At 41.5% G+C, this 23266-nt stretch overlaps 1 protein-coding gene across 1 annotated transcript in view; it reads left to right on the top strand.

Annotated features, from left to right (window-relative positions):
• Positions 1–23266, top strand: part of ELP3 (elongator acetyltransferase complex subunit 3) — a 98628-nt gene that overhangs the window by 21268 nt on the left and 54094 nt on the right. The window contains exons 7-8 of the mRNA XM_009283434.1: positions 9999–10160; positions 13464–13590. Of these exons, the coding sequence (XP_009281709.1) occupies positions 9999–10160; positions 13464–13590 (289 nt within the window). The remainder of the gene's footprint in view (positions 1–9998; positions 10161–13463; positions 13591–23266) is intronic.

Genomic DNA, 23266 nt, shown 5'->3' with positions numbered 1-23266 from the left:
GATAACAGGTTTTGTTTTCTTTAGCTGCTAAAAAACCAAACCACCTCCCTCTTTATGCAGAATGGGTATAGAGAGGTTCTTGTTTCCATAGTACACGTTTTCATGTTATGGCAGATGAACTCTTTTCCTCTGGCTACTTGAAATGGGCTAATATTTCAACGAAACTTCGAGGTTGTAGTTGTTGTCTTTGAAGCATTTGACAAATATGTGTAACTTTACCTGGATTTCCAAAAATGAGGTCCCTCACCAAAACCTATTTAAAGATTGTGGGAATAAGAGTGAAGGCCTTGCATGCGTAAATAATTGAAAGATATTGGGAAAGGGAATAAATGCTCAATTTACACAACAGAGGAAGGTTATTAGTGGTGTCCCAGAGGAATCTGTGCTGGAATACGTGGTCTTGACCACAGTGGGTGGTGAAGGGGCAGGTGAAAATTAGTGTAGATACAGAGCGATGTGTATAAGAAAGATTCTTCCTTATTTTACTACAGAACAATGAGCTCCAAGTTGACTAATGCCACTCAGGAACAAGATTTTAAAGTTATAGTAGATAACCATGAGAAACAGAGGCTTGATGCTTGGTATTAGTTAAAAGACCAACTCAGTGTGAGGAATTATAATGAAGGGAATAGAGAGCAAACTGGGAAATACTGTTATGCTGCCACGTAATTCAGCAGTGCCTTCACAGCTTGAACCTGTGTTCAGTTCTTCTTTTAAAAATAAGGGAGGGGAGAAGGAAAATGATACTGTGGAACTGGGGAAAAATATTTGAGAGTGATATAATAGAGATCTATGAAATCCTGAGCAGTGTGGAGTAGATAAAAAAAGGATAAACGTTGATCATCTCCTACAGCACAAGAACTAGGGCTATCACATGAAATGGGAATGAAATACAAAGGAGGCACTTCTTTGTGCAGTACACAGTTAGGCTGAGGGGCGACCAAACACATTCATAGGAAGAATATCTGTTGAGAGCTGCTAAGTCCTGAAGACACCTACTACTGCTAAAGACATCGCCTCTGGATCAGGGAGTCCCTGAAGAGGAAATTATTTGCAACCGTGAGAGTATTCAAGGGAAATACCACTGCCGCTAGCCCTGCTCCTACTACTCTAGTCTAAGCATCTGCAACAGCCATGAGGGGATGGAATATTGGGCTAAATAGACCTTTGGACTTGCCCCAGGCACTGTTCGTGTGTTCCTGGAGCGTGCAGGTCCCTTGTTCCACCTCCAGAGCAGGTCAGTTTGTTAGTGGCACCCCAGTTGCCATCTGAAGGCAGTTCAGAGACTCGGGTCTCCCTAAGCCTCGGTGCGAGGGAGCTGGTAGCTCGTGTCGCTGCTTCTGTTCTGGGAGAAATGTGAAGACCTCGGTGTCCAAGACTATATTTTGGCTCTGCTCACTGGGACTGGTTTGAGCTAGCATAAGGGAGGAGGAGATAAGCACTCCCTTGCCCATATTAGCCTTGTTTCAGCTTTTTTCCCTTAAACCTTTAGTTTGGACAGACATAAGTAAAAAAGTGTTTGTAACTCAGCTCCTGTTAGACCCACACATGCGATTTTTCTTGTTTGAAATATTTCACTCTAGCATATGCTTATTCATCCTGGTGTTTTCAGTTATGGCTTGCTAATAATTTGTTGCTGGAACAAACGTTATCTGTATTGCCCTTGCCTTGAACTTGATGGATGGGAGCTTAGAAAATAAGCCTGCAGTGTTAGAAGGTCCTGTCGGGGTTTTCTGTTCAGTGTCTTTTTTTTGCCTCTTGAGCTAAGACAAACCTTTCAGGGCCCTCTCAGATGTCCTCTGAGAATAGGCAGTGATTATGGCCTTCGAAATAATTGTGCATTTATTAGCCCAGCACGGTAAGAGCAGAGCAGCTCTCGTGCACGGCTCTGTCCTGGCTGTTGTGAACGGCAGGGTCCCTCCAGCAAAGCTACAGCCTCCGTGCCCCGAGGTCCTCTGCGTGACGTTGCTCTATGAAAGCTGTGAATGATATAAAAATAAACCAAACCACCCCCACCCCCTTCCCTCTGTAGCCAACATCATTACCTCCTTGTCGTTACAGCCAGGCATTTAATTAGTCCATGCAAATAGCCCTACTTTGATTAGGCCTGAAGTGTGTTAACATAACTGTGCTGCTTCCGCTCGTGCTGTGCTTTTTCTTTGGAGGATGTTCAGATGTCAGATCCACTCATTGTAGTTACAACTTGGTAAACAAATTAAGAGAGAGAGAAAACTGGTAAGTTCTAGGTTTTTTTGCTTCAGAATGGATACTATTTTGAACACAGATCCTATCCTGGATTTCTAACACCAAGTGACACAGCAGGAGGGAGCATAATTACGTATGACTTATCTGTTAGTGGCATTTCACGAAAAAAAAAGGATTTGTTCTCACTTACCTTTTAGCAGGTATAAATACTGTTACTTTATCAAAATTGGAAAATTATATTTTAGTCAATAAAAGACTGTATTTTAAGTAACTGTAAGCTTTTCAGTATTTGAAAACTGAACCTTGGGGAAACTGATGCTGCTAAGAAACCAAAGCAGTCTGTTGTACTCCTGGTAGTGGTGATAAAGAAAACACCAAAATGTTGTAATAAAAAGGGAGCAGTATAAAGCCAAGTAACTGGCATTTGAGCTTTCAGAAATACCTGCTCTGGGCAATCATCAAACATGCAGCTTTTGAAACATATGAGTAAGATGCCACCTGTTTTGTTTGCTAGCAGGAAATTGTAGATATTGAATTAATTATTGCTAGCTGTGTTTCAGAGACTGGCATTGTGATAAAGCAGAGCTATTGGAGATCAGGAAGGAGGTCATTTAAGTAATAGGTGAGGATGTGGTACATAAGATACTTGTGTATCATATCAGCAGTTTCCTCTTCAGAAACCCATGGTGTCACTTTTTATCTTAATTCCACGTGTATAGACATCATTGTCTGTCTTGAACACCTGTAATTGTGTTACACCTAGCACCACGCTCCTTGTAGTCAAGGGCACAAGAAGGTTTTTTTTCAAGACGTTAGACCTGTTTGAGATGCTGGATGTTCATAATCTTTGTTGTTCACAAAGTTAAGGCCAGGAACCTTCTGCCGAGGACTCCTTTGGTCGCTGATTAAGATTCCTGATTTTCCCACCCAGCCCTCCAACACTTCCCTCTTTCCACAAGACTCTAAGCACCTCTTCTGAGGCAGGTTTGCAACTGGTTTTTTTGTTTTTTTTTTCCCGGGGATAGGCTAAGGGTAGATGAGCAGCAGTGCCTTCCCCTTCCCAGCTAAGCTGTGACCACTCATTGCGATGTGTACGAGCATGGAGCACCGCATTTTGTGGAAATTGCTGCTGTTGGATAATCATTAGCAACAATGGCGATCAAGTAATATGAGCATCTCCATAATTTATTCCATCTTTACCTTCAACAAGGTTTTCTTTGGCTTTTGAAGTAATACTGGAATGTCCTGCAGGCAAGTTTTTGGGGGCTGTTGGGTTGGATGAGTTGTTCTAGATCCCTCCCTTCTTTCCATATGGATGGGTACACCTAAACACTTCTTGCTCTTGGTGATTGGTTCTCTTTGATGCTGCCTTTGAACTGTTTCTGCTGCTTCTTGTGCCTTTTTCTGCTCTTTGGTCTCTCCGTTTGCCTCTTCTTTATGTACTCTCCTACTCTGAAATGCATAAAACGGGTAAATGGTTTAAAGGCATGGGATTAACGTGCTGTATATGCACTGTGTTAACCCACCTGCTTTATTCTTGCAGTTCATCTTTTCTGAGCTTGTTGGGATGAAGCAAGTCTTTCTGTGTTGTCTGGCATCCTGCCACTCTGATCCCAACCAGGGAGTTTGGAAGCTGCTGTAGTATGGATTGTAAATAATCGAGTGTTTGATGTTCAGGTCTCTTAGCTGATGAGGCTTTTGTCTGTAGACCAGTTTAATCGAGAGAAGTAGAGGCTTTGTTAAATGAGTTGTTTTATGCCAGAACTGTGCTGTCTGTTTTTTCTCTAAGTGAGAAAGTGCCTGAGACCCTATGTCAAACTGCTGTATCTGGAGAGGCAGGTGCCTTTTTCATCTGAAAAAACCGAGCTTATTTTAGAGGCAGATTCTGATTTGAAGGTCTGCTTAATGTACCAGCTTTCTCTGAAAATTCAGTCAAATATTCTCTAATGATTAAAATTAATAATCTCTCCTTTACTTCTTCCTATTTCAGACAGTTCTGTAATCACGCTGAAAAGAACGGACTTTAAAATAGCAGTGTCTGAGCAAATCTTAAGGTTTCTCTGTATCTCATTTCCTTCATTTGTATGGCTTAGCATCTATTTTATTTGCATAATTCACCTCTGCGGTCAGTCCGTTATTAAAATTGCCCCACTGTCATCTTGTGCTATACACTTGTCTTGATTTCTGATTATTCTTTTGATTATGGGGTTCCTCAGCACAGCTGTATTACAAATAACAAATAAGACTGTTCCAGGGAAGGAGGAGAAATACTGTGAGGTGCTTGTTGCTGCTTGAGAAGATAAAATCCACCTCCACTCTCAGGTTCCAGAAGAAATGCACATCATAATATTAATGCCAGAATGAACCTGGAAATCAGGTGAACTTGTATATACAAGACCATCATGGGTGGAGTTTCCAACTTGGCTTCATCTAATTTCTCAGGGCTTCCTCTATTTTGCTTCTCTTGGTCTTCAGTTAGCAATAGTTTTGCTTGTCTTGGTCATCATCAAGGTCGTCTTAACCTCTTGTGCCCGAGTATCCTGAAGTCACTCTCTTCAGAGCTCTAGATACCTGCTTTTCAGGCTGTCTGCCTAGTTGGATAGAGTCTGTTCCCTCTTCATATCTGCCTTGGCTAGCATGCCATTCCTGCAGGATATGTGGCTAGATGTCTGTTGTTTTTAAAGATTAAGTGAAGGCAAATCCATCGTGTCCATTATCATGATAAGTCACTGTATCCTGTTAGTGAGCTTACAGGATTTTTGGAGAAATGAAGTGTAATATGCATAAACTTCTGCAAGAGAACTGACTTGGTGCAGTGAGATATTTTGACATTAAAAAAGAGACTAGAACAACATGTCACCCCTTACATTGGTTTTCAAAACAGGCATAGCAGAAAATTATAGTCATTGACCTGAATGGTTTCTAATAGGATTCTGTTGGTTTTGCCTCTGGGCCTTGTGTTTAATACTTGTGTTAAAATAGTAATTTCTAAGGGTTGGCAGGAGCTATCAATATTGGAGGTGGGCAAATAAGGGATAAATCTGTATTCCATAGTAAGTTGTATACGAGCAAGCTGTGTACTTCGTTATGGGAAAATGTAAAGCTGTTTTTCTAGGAATGGTGCAGGATTCTATTCTGAGAAGCAGCGAAATATCTAGAAAATGTTTAGGAGTTAAGTTGCATTATCATGAGCTTTCTGTATGATTCAGCAACCAAATTACCCTTGACTGTATAAATAGTGGAAAACTAGATAGGAATAGGCAAATCATGTTCCATCTGGATATAGTACTGGTGTGTCTGCAAAGTTCTGTGGCTGTTTTTGGTATCAACAGCAACAAGAAGAATGCTTAAAAACTGGAGACAGTGCTAAGAAAAGGTATGAAAATGATGTAAGCATTAAAATACATGCACTTAATGAACAGTATACAAAACTCCTTGAATCTAGTCTGACACCCTGATACCTGCTAGGATGGCAACATGGTGGAACGCAACTAATTTAGGAGATTTCTGGAGTGCATTATGATGATCTTTTGAAATAGTTGGCTCATCTAGTGCCTAGGAGAGGTGCTTTCCTGGATCTGCTACTCACAAAGAGCTGGTTGAGGGAGGGATGTGGTCTTGGCTGCAATGACTCTGAGATGTTAGAGCTTAAGATCCTGAGGGATGCGAGTAGCAGAATAAAGATGTCAGAATTCAGGGCAATGGACTTGTACATTTCCAGGGAACCGAAAGGCAGGATCCCATGGGAGGATGCCCTGAAAGGTGAATAAGCCCAGGTGAGCTCAGCTGATCTTCCAGGACAACCTCCTCAAATTGCAAAGACAGTGCGTCCTGATGTGCAGGAAACCAAGCAGGCATGACAGGTCGCCAGCTTTGCTTAACTGCTTAATGGGGAAGTCCTGATGGAGCTCAAACATGAAAAAAGGACTGTGTGCAGAAGGTGAAAGGAGGTATGGGATACCCAGGAGGGATACAGGCAGGTAGAGGCCACATTAGGAAAGTTTAGCTGGAGTTGAAACTCCAAGGGATTATAGGGGAACAAGAAGGACTTCCATAGGTACGTTTGTCAGCAGATGAAGACAAAAGAAAATGTGGGTCTGCTGCTGGATGAGGCAGGCAGCTGTGATGAAGGACCCAGGAAAAGGCTGAGGTATGCAGTGTTTCTTTGCCTCAGTCTTTATTTGCAAGATCTGCTCTTGCTAGGTGGCGATTTGGGGTGAGAGGTGCCCGTGGCAGAGGATTGCATTGGACACCACTGGCAAACTGGACACATGCAAGTCTGTGGAAGGGGATGAGTGAGGCAGCTCCATCTCACCTTGGAGAGATCGTGACAACCGAGAGGTCCCCAGTGACTGGAAATGTTGTGTCTGTCTTCAAGAGGGTGAGAAGGAGAGCTACAGGCTGGTAAGCCTCACCTTGGTCCCCGAGAACATTACGGAGCATGTCTTTGTGGAAGCTGCTTCCATGGTCAGGGAGGTGGGCGGGAGGATTCAGCATGAATTCACCAGGGCGAAAATGTGCCTACCCAACCAGCTAGAAATGTGGGAAACCACCATGTTTGTGGTAGGCAGTTACGATGAAACCTGGGCACTGAAAGTAGGAGATGAGCAAAGTCAGTCTTGAAATAGCCAATCTACTATAAATTGTTACATAAATCACTGATTAATAATAAAAAAAAATTATGAGACCTACAAATCAGGATCAGATTCAAAGATATATTTAAAAAAAATAAAACCCCCCAAAATCCAAAAGCTTTCTCCACTAAAAAAAAGCATTACTCTTAAGCATACATCAGTTTGTCTTTTCTTTTTCTCTGTTAGCTGGTAAGTATCTGTCTCAGATCCTGACTGTGCTTTAAAATAAGAGATCTTGCCAATTTGATGGGAAAAAAAAAATCAGCGCCAGTCTTGATGAAAATCCAGTGTTTAGTAAAAAACCTTTTATATGGTATCTCCTGCCCTTTTCAGGTCTCCAAGCTCTCTCTTACAGCTCGCTGTTGACTCGGTCAGTGAAGGAGGTGCTGATTGTGCGTAGGGAAATGATGAAACTAAATGTTAAACACTAACAGATTTATTTTTAAAAAATTAAAAATTTAACTTCATTGTATAATGCAGCTTTGTGCTGCATAATGATGATCGGTACAGCTTTTATGGGTACTGTTTGATAACTCCTTCCATAAAATGACAGCTTATGTAAATCTAGTAAAGCTTTTAATTCATGTCCACTTCTGATACTCTGTGTTTGGCTTCTTAACTTACAGTCTTACAATTTGTGCCTGTCCTTAGTTTTAGTATTAGGTTTCAAATGAAATGGAGTTGCTCATTTTGCAATAGGAAAAATTTTGCATATCCGAATGAGCGTTTGAAGTTTGAAAGTTGAGAAAAGACAGAAGAAGAGTCAAATTTCTCTTTCTTTATTCAGGGAATGATGGAGATGTGTTGCCAGAATCACCTTCCATGGAAGGTTGGCTGTCACACGCTTCTTTCTCTTTTTCAGTTAGTTGAAAGGAATCTGTAGTCTTTATTAAATATGGACCACGCGATTCAAGCTTTTACTTTACGTTAATAAAATAGAGTATGAGACTGCGCTCTGTTTACTCACTACAAGTCTTCAGGACTGCTGGGGAGAGCTGGAGGACTTGTGGCTCGGGTTGAAAATGTCTGTGTCTTACAGAAGATGGTGATTTGATGAGGCTTGTGACTTTTCTTGGCAATGCCATCTTTGTTACTTTATCTGTTTTGGGTTCATCTTCGTTTTGCTTTTCTGGTTATTATTAAGACACGCTTCTCTTTTCAGCGTAGAGTCGGGCAAGACAATTTTACCAGCCATCCATACTGAAATCCCGTTGGTGCCCTAGATGTTATAGTTCAGGGTCTGTTGGCGTTTGTTATATTCAGCATTTTAAATCTTGGCCATAAATTTGCTTGGGAGGGGGATATAATTATTCTTTTCTCCCCCCAGTATTTCTAGCCATGATTGCAGGTGCTTAATGTGAGCACATACCCTCTGGCGTGATGGGCGAGTTATCTGGTGACTTCCGCCCCCTTAGCTAAAATTTCTTTCTTTAATTCTTGCAAATCACGTCTTTTAAAAGTGAGAGTTTTTCAGTCTGATGTTAATGAATCATACATTGGCAATGTTTTCCCTGACGTGATAAACAATTGTTCTGTTAGTCTGTCAGATTAGTGAGCCACAAACTGAAATATTTTACGTGTTTTTTGTTTTTTTAAGATGCTTATTTTGACAACCATTACAGTCTATCCCGCAAATATCTTGGTCTTTATGTATCTTAGGCTTTAACAGTTTGAAGGGAGTTAATATTTTTGCTTGTGAGTCTGAGCCCACTTGGGTTTTTTGCTGGGTTTTTTTGGGGGGATGTGGGAGGGAGGGGGTCGTCGTTGTTGGTTTTTGGGGGTTTTTTTTGGTCAAATTGTACCTCCATCATGCTCTAAGGTAGGCTCTGGAGCTTTATTTTGATTCAGAAGTTTCCAGCTATCCGGAGCTGGAAATTGGATGATGAATTTTTATAGAACACCTAATAAAGAGCTGAAGTTAGTCATCCTTGGGATTTTGGTGTGCGATATTCTTTCAGGTATCAGTATCAGCATAACATCTCTCTCTTACTCAAGGTGTCCTCTTTTCAGCAACATTTAATATTAATAGTGAGATCTTCATCATTTGGGACCATTAAAGAGACCGATATTCCTCTCAAACAGTGGTTGTTAACCTGCCCACATCCTGGTTTGGGAATTATCCAGATTCTCTGTAGTTTCAAGTTGTTTCAAGAGAAGAAATTTCCTTCTTCCTGCTGTAAATCTTTTCTCCGGTGCTGCAGTCCTCTGTTATACAACCACCGTATTCTGCAGGAAAGATGGTCAAGTGAACTGATTCCTACACAGAAAGGAATATTATCCTTGCTGGTGGTGTTGGAGATTATGTTGACTGATGGTTTCCTTTTGTGAATTTTGGTTCAAGACTGCTTTGGATTCCTTTTTTCTTTTGTTTTACTCTCTCGTAGGTCAGTAACTTACCATTTGTCATCAGCAGAGGATTTTTCTACTAGCTGGAATAATTAGTCTCTGTTAGACATCCAGTGATAAATGGGAGAAGAGGGGGGAAAAAGGTCAACAATTAATTTTGTTTCAGCATTAGACTTCAATGAAGTTGAGAACGTGCCACTTACAAAAGGAGGTGATTTGTGGAATTTTTCATAGACAGTCTTGTACGTTTTCTTGTGAGAACGCAGCTGGATCTTGTCCCAATCCCTGCAATATATCTGTACGCCGTGGGGATCAAATGAAAATACCAAACTCTCCCTAACATGAGGTCCTGTATTACTGTCAGTGTCTGAGTGGGATCGAGTGCTCGGACTGCCTTTGGTTTGTCCCCAAAACTGAACACGGTTCTCATTGCCTACTCTGGCTTGCCCTTTTGCCCAGGCTTAGTTTCCAGACGATGAGTACTGAAGGCTCAGTCTGGTCTGGGAGCATCTTCCTAAAAAGTACTGTTTAGAAAAGCCCTGCGAGGCTGCCACAGTCCAGTGCTCTTTTATACAAAGCAAACCCCAGACTTGTATTAGTGTGCATATTTGTGTATCGTTTCATCCATGCATTGCAATAAGGTTGAGGGTTCCCTTGCTTTGCTGCTCGGCTATTTGACCGATTCAAAATTCAACCTGGATTTTAATTCTGGTAGTGACGTAGAAACTCTCACCTGGAAGATGTTGGAAACTCTTCTGAAGTCACTTGTGACAACTTCACAATTTTAATAGAGGATGGGGGTTTTTTTTGCAGGTATTCAGAACGAAGCCTGACAAAATGCATTGGAATAACGATAGAGACCAGACCAGATTACTGCCTGAAGCGGCATTTAAGTGACATGTTATCCTACGGCTGTACGAGGCTGGAGATCGGAGTGCAGAGCGTGTACGAAGACGTGGCCAGGGACACCAACAGGTGAGAAGAAAGCGTCAATGCAAAGCTGAGCGTGCCTGCTCACTGTATGCTTTCTGGAATGCTCTTGAGTAGCGTGTGTTGACCTGTTTGCTTGAACACCCATTTAACATTGAATGTTGAAACATTTAGCTCATTTCCTTGCTTGTGTGGCCGTATGTTTGTTAAGAAAAACTAATAAACTGCAGTGGCTTCATGGATTTCTTTGTGATATTGTGTAGACCATGGCTTGAGAAAACGGGTTATTTGTGATGTTTTATTTTAAAATCATATTCTTTTCCTGTATTGTACATCTCTTTTTTTTTTTTAATTGCTTCATAAATAAATGCAGTTTTGTGAAGTTTAACGTGTGCCCAGAGCTCATAGTTCTTGTCCTACATAATTCATAATCTATAGGCTTGAGTAGATACAATGCAGTATAATCTATTGGAGGTACTTTACCAGCAAACAGCATGTTCTCTACACCAGATACCTTTTTCTGCTGAGTGCTGGAGAGGAGAGATGACATTGGCAAGTACAGAGGGTGAGGCATAGCCAGAAACACCACCTGTTGAAAGATTAACCACAGTCATTCTAGGCATACAGTATCTCTAGGGATTGCAAAATATATTCACGAGAGGCCTGTGATATATTTCTTGTCATATTGGACCTATGGCTAAAAGAACAGTTATCCTACGTAGGAGAGTGAGCAGCACATTGTTCAGCTCATCGCTTACAGGCAAGTAAGCCAATCTCTTTTTTTTTTTTATTGCAAGTCTCATAATTCTGTTCAGATTTTGAAAGAAGCGCTTTTTTCCCTTGTTTTTTCACTTCTGACACTCGTACAACTTGCCTTCGTTCTTACTGCATATTCCAGTCACCTACCAAAGATGTTTAATAACCATAATCATACGTAATGACAGAGACATTATGGTTCAATAAGCAAAGCACGTTTTTGTTAATACCTGCCTTAAAGGCAGTAGTGCAAAACTGAAGATGTTGGACGTTTCTTTTAGAGGCTTAAAGAATCCAAAATGTTTCCTCCTGCGGGCTTAGCTCTAGTACTCCTGGTGCATGGAAGTGCAGGATGTCGCTGCTATGAAATGATCAGGCTCCAGGTCTCAATAGACAGGAGAAGCCATTAATTGAGTAGTCCAAGAGTTAAGAGCTAATATTTATAGGTGGTACCTTCCTCCTCTAGATGTCAGAGCTTTCCAAAGGAAAAGATCCATACTGAGGAATGTAGCTAAACCTCACTCTTCGACTAGATGTATTCATTAATGGTTAATTCCGACACAGATTGTAAATTTCAGAATTAATTTCTCTTCAGCTTTTAAAATCTTTTTTTCACCTCAAATCTTGTGAAGGTGTCCCATCCTGAGGTGGAGCTGTAAAACCCCGCCTAGCTATCACTTCAGTCGTCTTCAGTTTTCCTCCAGTTTGGTCTGTCACATCAGAACTGGTACCATGAATCATTCAAAGCTGTATGTCACTTTTGGCTTGTACGTTTGCTAATGAACCCTTGCTTTCCTGCTGATGAATCAGAAGAAGAATGAAGTAGTATATTACTGACTTGATTTCGCTCAGAAGTAATCCTGTATAGAATTGTATTTTTAAAGGTTTTTGGCACTTTTCAAAGCTGCTTGCAGAATTCCTAAAAGGCTTTGCTGCAGGCTGTCTCAGAGCAGGGAGAACGCAGGCTGTTCACTCAAGTATCTCCCTCCAACTTTTTAGAACAATAAATTGGAATATACTTTCAAAGAAGGGTGATTCAAGTTTCTCTTTCTTTTGAAATGACCTCATTTTGCTTCTGTTATTCTTCTGCTTTGTGGGGGATGTGTTTTGGCTTTAAACTTTTAATATTTTGCTTGTAGCAAAATGTCAGATTACAACCAATTAGGCTAACTGTTTGGAAATTACTTTCTATTATGTTCCATAAGTCATTAGTGAGGTTTTTGAGTGCTTTTGGTGGCTGTGAGGCAGAAAAATATTCAAGAACAGATCTAGGCATCAAATAATCAAGTTATTGATGCAGCTCAAATTCCACTTCTAATAAGAAAATAATTTTTATTTATGAAGCAAGTCTCCATTTACTCCCCTCAGGCTACTCAAGGTCTTGAGTAATACTGTCCTTGAACAGTCTCAGAAAAACACCGTAATACTTCTGAAAAAAATCGTAAATAAAACTATAGGCATAAAACTACATGTAGGGGTTTAACAGAGGCAGAATCTTCCAGTAGAGAGGAAGGTCTTAAGAGGTCCTTAAACAAGGGAAGTAGCTGTTTGGTTTAGTTAGCGTTAGGTCTCGGCAGAAGGTGTGCATTTGTAGGGGTGCCCAGATGGTGTTGATTTTTCATCCAAAGGACTGTCAAGGAGAAGAAGAGTCACCTGTTGAGCTGATCTGTTGGCAAGGAATTCCAAAAGACAGGGTGAACTGGTGTGACAGTGCGATGGGAAGAAAACGGGGATTGGAGAGGGAAGAAGGTAGCAGGTGCTGAGAGGATAGAAATGTCAGCCAGTAGTGGAAGAGCCCTCCCAGATGTGGAAGAGCAAAAGCAAGGACTCTGTGGGAAGACTGTTCACATGTGATGGGGACCTCCTAGTAGCTGTTTGTAGTGATAGTGATTGCTGTTGTGGAGGCAGAAGGCAGCTCCTGAGCCACGGAGATGGAAGGAGAGAGGAGTTTGCTTGAGGCTAATGAATTATGTGAGATTCAACCTTTGTTCCTGCAATCGTTTGTGCTCCCGCTCTCTCCGAGCTCCTGCAGCGCAAGCCTGAGTTAGTTTGGTTTGATGTCGGTGGAGAAGAACATGAAATCCTTCAAAAGGCCCAATTCAGCCTATGTTTCGGAGGTTTGGCACCTCTCAGAGGTGGAGAAGAGTTTGTGTTTCTCTAAAGGGAGTACTTGAGAGTTCGGCAAGCACGTTGCAGGATGATTTTCTATCTAGCTGGTTTTACGTAGCCCCCATCCTTCTTCTCCTTTTGCTCTTCTGTTGCTTTTGTTTATGCTTCATTTTGATTATACGCAGTCTTCAGTGCAGTGTGTCCTAGCTTGTGCTGTGGCATCAGCTGCTGTCATTGCTTTACAAATTGAATTTCAGCAGCTTTCAGAGTTTCTCAGGCTGTGATTTGAATAGCTGTAGCCTTGGTAGGGCTCACCTGCTATAGAAGTAACAAACTGGACTACTTCTAGCCCCTAGTGTAGTTTACTTTATTAGCGGCCATGTTCCAAGACTTGAGTGCTGATAAACCGGTAATAAAACGCAACCCTTCTCGCTTCCCAGAGAATAATCTCAATTAAACGTATCAAAATTTCTCTCTTCCCAGAGGTCACACCGTGAAGGCTGTGTGCGAGTCCTTTCACTTAGCCAAGGATGCCGGGTTTAAAGTGGTGGCGCACATGATGCCTGATCTACCAAACATGGGACTTGAACGGGACATGGACCAGTTTGTTGTGAGTATGGCTTAAAATAACCGGGAGTTTCTAGTGTGTTCCAGCTTTGTCATCTAACGCTGCTTCTCTCTCTTAGCTCAGCTATTAGTTATGATCCAGGCCAGAATTGTTTCTTAAGGACAAATAATTTAAAATTTATTTTTGAAGGTGGAGGGTGAGAAAGATTTGTTGAACTACTTCATCCAGAAAATTATATCCTTGCCTGATGAAAGACTGAGTCACTCAGGTCTCTGTGGAGGGTGAGAAAGAGTTGAACTACTTCATCCAGAAAATTATATCCTTGCCTGATGAAAGACTGAGTCACTCAGGTCTCTGTGGAATATAGCTCTTCCGATTAACGAGGGCTCTTACTTTTTTCCAAGGTGGTTTTCTTTCCTTGGATTTAGAATAGTACGTGATTCAAAGTTAAAAGCAGTACTATCTCGAAGGTAATTAGTTGCAAAGTAGAGTGTATAGGTGTATCGTATAGCATCTCTGTTCTTGGCTCAGTGCTATTCAATATCTTTATCAATGGTGTGGAAGAAAATACAAAATTATTTCTAGAGAAATTGAAATGAGAAAAGAGCAGATGGTAAACAGTGTAGGGAATTGACCACTTTATCTGGTAGTGTGGTAGATTTTTTTTTCATTATTATTTTTTTAAGTCAAAATTGGTCATATTTTTAAAATAGTGCAGAAATTGCAGTCATGATACAGGAATCACAGGTATATTTCTCTGCAAGGTCGGACTAGGTGCTTTCTCGCACTAAAAAGCTATCCATGCAATGGAATATATTGATTAGAAGTACGGGCAGAAAGCAGTGGTTTATCTTAGAATCATAGAATCATTGAGGTTGGAAAAGACCTCTAAGATCATCGAGTCCAACCGTCAACCCAACACCACCATGCCCACTAAACCATGTCCCTAAGCGCCTCATCTACACGTCTTTTAAATACCTCCAGGGATGGGGACTCCACCACTTCCCTGGGCAGCCTGTTCCAATGTTTCACCACTCTTCCAGTAAAGAAATTTTTCCTTACATCAAATCTAAACCTCCCCTGCCGCAACTTGAGGCCATTTCCTCTCGTCCTATCACTTGTTACTTCGGAGTAACAATCTTGTAATCTTGTAATCTTGGTACGCTGCAAAGAGGCATATCTAAAAGGAAGCAATTGAAAACGTAGCTGTACAGCAGATGAAGAAAATTCTGAAAACTGTGGTAGGTACTTTCCGGAAGGGGTTTTGTGCAGAATTCCTTGAGCTCTTCATAAACATAATGTCTTAGTACTCAGCAAATATTATGTTCGTGTGACAAAGTGAGAAGCTGGGGCAAAGCGATGTGCATAAAACTGGGGGTGAAGTCAGTGACAGAGCTGAAAGCTAACTCAAAATTCCTGCCCCAGGCTCTGTTGCTCCTGGGTTATTTTCTTGTAATGCTGAAGGAGATAGAGGGTAGACATCACGTTAGCTGTGTTTTCATAGAATTACTTGTGATGCAGGGTACGGCAAAGCCTGAGTCCCTTACTCAATATCTCATGAAGTTGCAACTGTAGTTCTGGGTTCTTTATGGGCCTGTCATTACTGAAGTACTATGAGGCTGGAGAGAATTTGTGGTGGAAGAATAGCAATACTGACTAACAGATTTAAAGAGCTAACCTTGGGTAAGACCCAGCAAAGAGGAGACAGTCATCTAAGGTATTTGCAAGACGTAAAACTGAAGAGGGAGGAATTATTTAAGGCAGAATTACAAGCTTCCATAGAAAGTATTTAGTGTTTATTATTCTTTGCTGCTTATTCATGATAAATGGCTAAGGCTTTTCCACTGTCGGATCTGGAGTTGCTCCTGTTTCCTTGCAGGAGATTTAGGGAGCCTGTTTAAAAGGTATAACTTCAAGTGATGCTGAACTGCCTCCAGTTTCTGCAGGCCAGTGGGCTCCCTTGTTTGTTAGGGGAAGGGTAATGCCATGCTGTATTTTGTCCATTTATTAATGATGATTTTTGCAGAAGTCGAAGAGGCAGAAGGCGAAGTTTTCAGAGAGAGGAGACAAGAATGTGATGAAAAGGCTGGAATTGTGAGAGGGGGGGATTAAAAGAAAGCTGTGAAAATAGTTGAGGATAGAAAAGCAAGAGAAGGAGAAGACAGAGCAGAGAAGGTCAACTTGTTAGACCATTTCTGCCAGAGAAGTCGCTTAGCTTTAGGAGCTGGGAAAACCAATGTTGATGGTGGGCCAGCTCTGGGACACGGCAGGAAGGAATTCGCACATTGTGATGGGAACGGATGAGAAAAGTGAGAGGAGATGAGAATGAGGCCCAAAGAGAATTAAGAAATTTTTCAATTTAAAAAGGAAGGGTTAAGATAAGATCAGAATTTTTTGCTGAAGGGCTGGAATTGGCAGAAAGGCTGGTTGGAGGGCCAGGAAAGAGAAACGCTAAGCAGGGGAAAAAGAAAACCAGATGATAGTTTAAGAGGGGGAATTCAAGAATACGGAGAGAGTGATGGGGTAAAGACCAGCTCAAGTGACAGCCCTGTTAACGAGTTCAGAAATTTGAAGAGGGACTCTCAGATCAAATTAAGATTTGATGCCAGTGAACATACAGATGAGGAGTTGGAGGATGAGTAATCAGTGTGGAGGATGAAGCCCTCAAGAAGTAATGTGAATGCTGCAGAGTGAGGAAGAGAAATGGGAGTTGGAGAGGCGGGCTGGTGGGGAAGAGGTGATAGATCACATCGACATGGAGAAGTATACCTGTGTTGTTTTAAAGAGAAGGAAGTATGGGAAAGGAGAGAAGAAGGAATCAAAAATGCCCGTGTTAGAGAGGGGCACAGGGTCCCCACCACGATCAGACAGCACATGAAAAAAGACCTGTGTGAAAGAGGCAGCTGCAGAGTTGATGCCTGGCTAAGTGATCACTGTGCGTTTCAGAAAATGGAGCTGCAGGGAATGAGAGCGGAGAGGTTGTGGATCACTGTGACATGTTTCAGGATGGAATGGTAAACAAGAGACGGCTATACTCTTCCTTCTACCTTCGCCTCTGCCTTTCTCATCCTGTCTTAAATGCTTTATGATTTATTTTTAAAAGATCCTTTGTCTTAAATAGGAGAGAATAGAGGGTAAAAACAACCCTCTTTTTTTTTTTTTTCTTTTTTTTTTCCCCCCAGAGCCCTGCACTGGTGAACATAATGGAAGTATTCAGCAGACAGTAATTCTGTCTTTCCTGGGGATTCAGCTAGACAGTACATTCTCTATTTCCTACCTTATCATGGTTTTGAGTTATTAAAACAACTTATTTATATGTTGTGCTGTATAAATGTTAGTCCATGCTGGTAAATATTTAGACACTTCTACCACATAAAAATAATGTGAGAGCGAAGAGAGGAACCAAGTGGAGAGCATCTGTTGTGCTCTTGCAACAGTACTAAGCTGTTCATGAGCAGCGGTAGTGCTCTTTTATGCAGTATTCTCCTAGTTCACAAAAAACGTATAATCTTCCTATAAGATACCTCTGACTTTTTGGGACAAAGACACCTACGCCTTATCAAGGATCCTGATAGATTTTTGCTTTTGCAGTAGTTCTAAATAAGCTTGGAGAAAATAACTTTATTTGTTGCGATACTAACCTCCTTTCTAGCCCCGTGCTGTTCACACCAGGGAAAGGTAGGACAAAAAGGAACTAAAATTACTTTAGAAGGAGGTCTAAGCACCTTGCCTTCATTACCGGTTGATATATTAAATACAGGGGCTTCTCCTGGGAAGATAATAGCTTGCTGATTGTGCTGACTGCGTACTGAAAATACTGGGTGCTTCTTCAAATTGAACAGGTAATTACGGTTTCGAGAGTAACATTGCTTCTGTCCCTTATGACCTATTGATTTCAAGTGTTTCCTGCTGCTTCCACCCAGCAGCTAGGATGCCCATCAGTTACTCTTTTGCAAGCATATGTAGGTTTTCAAAGTTGTGTGTGTGTATAGCAACTGTTTTCCTGGAGACTTTATTAGTAATTATTCAAAACTTTAATTTATTGACAGGAGTGAGTATATTAGATAGATCTTTCGTTATATGTATATCTATTCTTTTTTACAGTGTCGGGTGACTGGCTTTTTGCCTGTCTTCATCATGAAGGTTATCAGTTACTTTTTTTTAAACAGAGTGGATGCACTAGTCCCGTGTCCCAGTTACGTTGTGCTTCTCCACTCCTTCCCCCCGTCATGCCTCTTTTCTTTCCTTACTATTGATTCTTTTTATAGCCTCAGAGGATTTCCTTTCAACTTCAGGTCTTTTCACCCCATTCCACATATGGGCAAACGCTGCAGGGAGGGAGTATGGTCTGCTTCCTCCCACCACCCACGTCGTCGTGCCAGGAGTGTCAGGTAGTGTACATGTACACGCACACACACACTGCTACTTAGTGTTGGCAAACGCAAGCATAACAGATAAGACCGATTTGCAGTGCCTCACGTAGCAGGTGGTCGGAGAAAATAATTAGAATAATAGCTAGAATAAATCAAGGACTCAGCGGGAATAATGGAATTGTTACCAGAGCAGACACCTCATTCTGTGGAATGTGATAAACACTCAGCTTTGCTGTTGTAGCATGAGAGAGATGAGGTGACTCTAGGGGTAAATGGTTGGGAGGATTCATGAATCGCACTTGCCAACAGGGCTACCAAGCAGAACTTGGGATTTAAGCAAAAACTTTAGGAGGCTAAAGAATTCCCAGGATGTTGTTACTAATTCCTCATTCTGTTTCTGCAGAGCCACAGAGTAGCAATAGTATAATCAACAAACTGTATCTGCTCTAGTATAAATATTACGAAGCTAGTAACATTTATTAATGGAGAAGGTATTGCTATGTTTGCCTTTATTTTGTTTTGTTTTTATGGTCTTTGCCTAAGCATGATTTACTGTTGCTGTTCCTCTTGGTCCTCCGGGAGGGATGGCTGTAAGCCCCTCTCAAACAACTTTAAAGACCCTTCATAGATGAAATAAATCTGGGGAGCGGAAAAAAGGAAAGGAAACAGGGAGGAGAGCCAGAAGATTAGAAGTTTCAAGTGTAGGAAGTGTCACAGCAAGTTGCTGGCAGAACCCTCCAGCTCTGAAGGAATGTGGGAGCTGGTGGATGCTGCCCAGAAACGTCAGATAGGCCGTCAGTTGCTGAGAAGCTCTTTTGCCTTGAGGAGATCCATGAGGAGGTTCTGTGGCTTCACTCTGTCCGTCTAAAGTCTCGTATAAATAAAATGATGAGGGTAAAAGCACGGGCAGGGCCATTTACTGGTCAGTGCTGGAGACAAGTATCAGGCTGAAGGGACTTTTGATTCAATTCAGCAGAGCCGTTCTTGTGTTCTTTAAATAAAATGCAATCATTGAGTGATTTTAGTCTGGTGAAAATTCCTTTTCTTACAGTCATGTGTCAGGCTGTTTTTTTTCCTGAAGGAATTGCAAAATAAGCATTTCCCACAAATAGAGTAATTTTAGTGAAATGCCTGATGCATCTATGATCCAACTGTAAGTTATGCAGAGGGCTACAGCCTCCTTGGGTGTGTTGAACATGAGAGAGAAAAATAATGGTCAAGTAATGCAGTGGGCAACGTGAGTGTTCTTTCTCTTTGCAATGTATTTGATGTTGCTGTAAAACTTTAAATACTGTTGTATTGCCTTTAGCTGTAAATAAGGAGATAGTTTTCCTGAGGGCTCTCATTTTTATCAAGGAGATGAAATTCATAATGAAACTGATATATTGCACCTCTATCAGGAGCTTTTAATAACTGTAATAAAAGACAGTTAAACTGCTGATCTACATTGATTTTTACTCTTTTGGGAAGACAATTATCTGTGTTTTTAAATAGAGCTCTGAAATGTTTAGTGTTGTAAATGATTTTCTTTTCAAGTCCTACTAAACATTGCATTGCAACACTATTATTGGCAGGTAGCCAGCATTACCTCTGAAAATTTGTCTTTTTTTTCCATGGGCGCATTTACAGAAACAGATTAGGCAGTATTTAATGATCAGTCCTTCAGTTGCTAGAGCTTCTCTCGGAGTCTTAGTAAATGTTAGAGCTAAAAAGCTCTTCACTTTGGAAACAATTCTAGTTTCATGAACTATGGCCAACGCTGTGGTAATTTTTATGTTAATGAGAATCATGGTAGTACGGAACAGGCTATTTTTAGAAACTATTTTCACAGATAATTGCGCTTGTATTTCTGCGGATAAAATATCTAGATAAAGCCCCAGCGCGTGCCCACTTCTGCAGATGGTCAAATTGTGTGCACAAAGCTTCTCTCTCTCTCCAGCGTCTGTGTGGAAATAACTTTTATTTGCTCGCTGGGTGTGTTTGCTGCGGCTCTGGGTACGTTTCCTGTAAAGCAGGTCAGACTTCTCCCTGGATGTGTGCAACGTAGGAAAGAAGTAGAAGTTAAAGCTGCAGCCCTCAGTGTGACAATGTGCAGAAACAGAATAGCTGAATCAACTGAATAGTACAGGTCAAACTGGTCCCTTATCTTCCGCGTCATTTGGGGATCCATGCATAGTGCGGATAGGGTGTCACAATTTAAACCAGAACATCCAAAGGATGGGGGTTTCGGTAGCGGCGTGATCTTTGCTACGTTGCGTTGTACTGCATAGGAACAGTACGTATTGCTACGCCATTAGTATGGACATGATAAATTGCAAGGCTGTGTGGAAAAACTGCATTTATTATGGGTCTTGGATTGCTCCCTTTGTCTTTCTGAATTAGTATTTTGTCCGCACACACGTTTTCCTCCAGCATGCCAGCCGTAAAAGTTACGATAATAACAAACGCTACCTTTAAAATAGCCTCCCATTCAGAAAAAGCTTCGGCTAAATATAAAGCTACAGTTGAGACCCTTTTTCTACCTGAATTAAAAGATCATTTCTGCACTTAACAGTCCCCAGACAACTGTGGGCTGCAGGGGCTCATTCAGTCGCTCTGTCTATTCAAGCGGTGGTTTTTCAAGCCGGCATTCAGAAGTTGTTTTTTGGGGCTCTCTCACTAAGGCCCCTTGCTGCTGAAGTCAATGATGAGCATATGGCTGGGAACACGCAGCCAAACGGAAAGGAGCGCAGGAATAAAGGGATGTGTCTTGTATAGAGAGTGCAAATTTACCAGGCGTTTAGGCAAACAGAACATCATTCAGTAAAAGATGTATTTTAGCACAAATCGTCAGCAGCAACTGAATGCTTGTCATCAAGTGGATAAACCATGATGTCCAAATTAAATTATTGAGGACAGCGGATAAACCACGATGTCCAAATTAAATTATTGAAGACTTCGTTGTTGGTTTTGTGTGGGTGGTGGTTGGGTTTTTTTGTTTGTTTTGTTTTTTAATAAAAAAAGCATACAGGAAAAGCATAATGGTTTTGCTGTGAACATAAATGAGAGAAGCTTTTGCAGGGCTGAGTGGGGTGGGAGAGAGCACATGGTTGTATTGATGTGCCGTACGGAAAGGAGGGGTCTGGTGAAGGAGGATTAGATTATCAAAAACATTATAGAGTTGCTGGTCTCAGTGTTTTTTAGGGTAGAAAACGTGCTTTACAGGGATCTGTGTTGCAAAACTTGTGTACTTAAGACAATGAAAAATGCTATATTTCCTGTACTTAGCCCTAGGGGAAAGCTGACCTTTCCAGAAACATAAAGACCAGAGTTCTGTGCTGGGTAAAAGTGAAGGTGAAACTTCGCAGCAAATTGATGGAGGTATTCTCATGGGTTTCTCCAGAACTGCGTAATAAATGGAGACTCACTTGGAGCACCTGCAAGACTAAGCAGATGGGACTGCTCGGTGCAGTGAGCACAATCTGGAGAGATTTGTCTTGGTGTTCGGATAGATACTGTGTTCAGGAGTCAAAACCACGCTCCAAGGTCATGCTGCTGATGCCCGAGGCCTCTTCCAAATGTTAAATGTCTCTTCTCATTATTGAGTTGTATTATAGCAGTGCCGGGGACTGTCGCGGACTAGGATCTCCTTGCGGTAAGTTCTGTGCAAACTTGGAGAGAGCAACTATCCAACAGTGTTAGACAGGAGGCAACCTGTAGGTCCTGACAGTCCAGGGGTAAAAAGGGACCGTGGGAGGGATGGGATGTTCCCTCCTTTGTCTGGCAGCAGCGGTTTTCTATACCATGTAGAGGATTAGGGTATTTATGACGCTGAGGTGCGTAGTCTTGGTAGATAACTCGCTGAAGACAGCTTCACATCTGTGGACCAAATGCTCCTGTCAATTAGTTTGTCTCTACTGTAATGGTTGCTTTGCACCCCAAGAGCAGTTTGTTCCTGGATTTAATGTGACAATGTGTTCTTACTGGAGTGGAAGATTGTGAGGATTCACTTGTGTTAGACACTTCTGGAAAAGTTCCCTTTGGCATGTGGATTTGGGGTTTTCGAGGCTGTCGGGGAAGGGAGGAGGCAGAACAGCTTCCCACATCTAGAAGGGTGGATTACAGCGTCCTTTACACTGTTCACTCTGGATGTTAGCAGGCAAATCCACTTTTCTTATTTGGCATTCAAAGTCTACATGTGAGGCATTATGGAACATCCTAAAGTGAGCGTATAGATTAGTCCGTTAAGTAGCAACCAAAAACATACTTTTTTTTTTGTTAATTTGCACTATTGTAATAGTTCAGTAAGACACATGAAGATCTGCAGTGATGTGCTGCTGATAAACTTCTCTAGTATTTTGAGCGTCCTCCTTAAGGAATTTAAAGACTAGCAAAATGAATATGCAAAATTAATACGAAACAAACTTTTCTGTTTCACCTACCGTGCATTACCGTGCTACAGTCTCTGATGTGCTGTTTTTCTGCACACTAATATATACTAGTGTTGAAGAAATTTGCAGGCAGACGGGCTAAAAATAGATGCTGTCATCATCGCAGAACTGACCCTCTCGTGGCAGAAATGTTGGGGTTTATGTCACTGTTTTCTTGGCTTAATAGTTTCCGTAACCGTATTTATGTGGTGAAATTTGACAGCTTGCACGTGTCAGGAACTGAAAGGATTTCATTACGTAGCTGTCAATAGTCAGGAAAGTTACAACAATTAACTGGAAAATGGTCTTTCCTCCCTTGATTGCAGAATGCTTTACAGTGCTCTCAGGAGAGCTGGAAATTTGGATCATCTGCTTTAGAAACTTTTTGCCCTGTGGTCACATCTATAGGAGATTTTGTCGTGAGTGCAGACATTAAGCAGAAGTGACTTGATTTATCTCTGCTTTACGTTCACCTTCGAACCAATTTTACAGAGATTCCTGACACCATATATAAAGTGACATACGCATTTCAGAAGAGCCTAATTAAAAACGTTGCCATGTTGTACTGTGTTTGCATCAGATATCACTGATTCAGCAACAGGATTTACTAATTGCACTGTAAAGTCACTCCTCCAAATATATTTGAATGGACAGAAAGTGTTGCTCTTTGAGGATAGATAACACCTGATGGACCTCAGAAACAGTGGTATATTTGGCACAAGTAATATCAATATACCATCTTTATATATACCATCTTTTCCCCCCATTTTTAAAAAGGGAAAAAAGGAAGATCCGGGGAACTACAGGCCAGTCAGTCTCACCTCTGTGCCTGGGAAGATCATGGAACAGATCCTCCTGGAAGCTCTGCTAAGGCACAGGGAGGACAGGGAGGTGATTCGAGACAGCCAGCATGGCTTCACCAAGGGCAAGTCCTGC

This window comes from Aptenodytes forsteri, unplaced genomic scaffold, assembly GCF_000699145.1.
Source record: "Aptenodytes forsteri isolate BGI_AS27 unplaced genomic scaffold, ASM69914v1 Scaffold534, whole genome shotgun sequence".
NCBI classification, from domain to species: Eukaryota; Metazoa; Chordata; class Aves; order Sphenisciformes; family Spheniscidae; genus Aptenodytes; species Aptenodytes forsteri.
The sequence above is the reverse complement of the archived record's forward strand: the minus strand, read 5'-3'. Positions and strand labels throughout refer to the sequence as shown.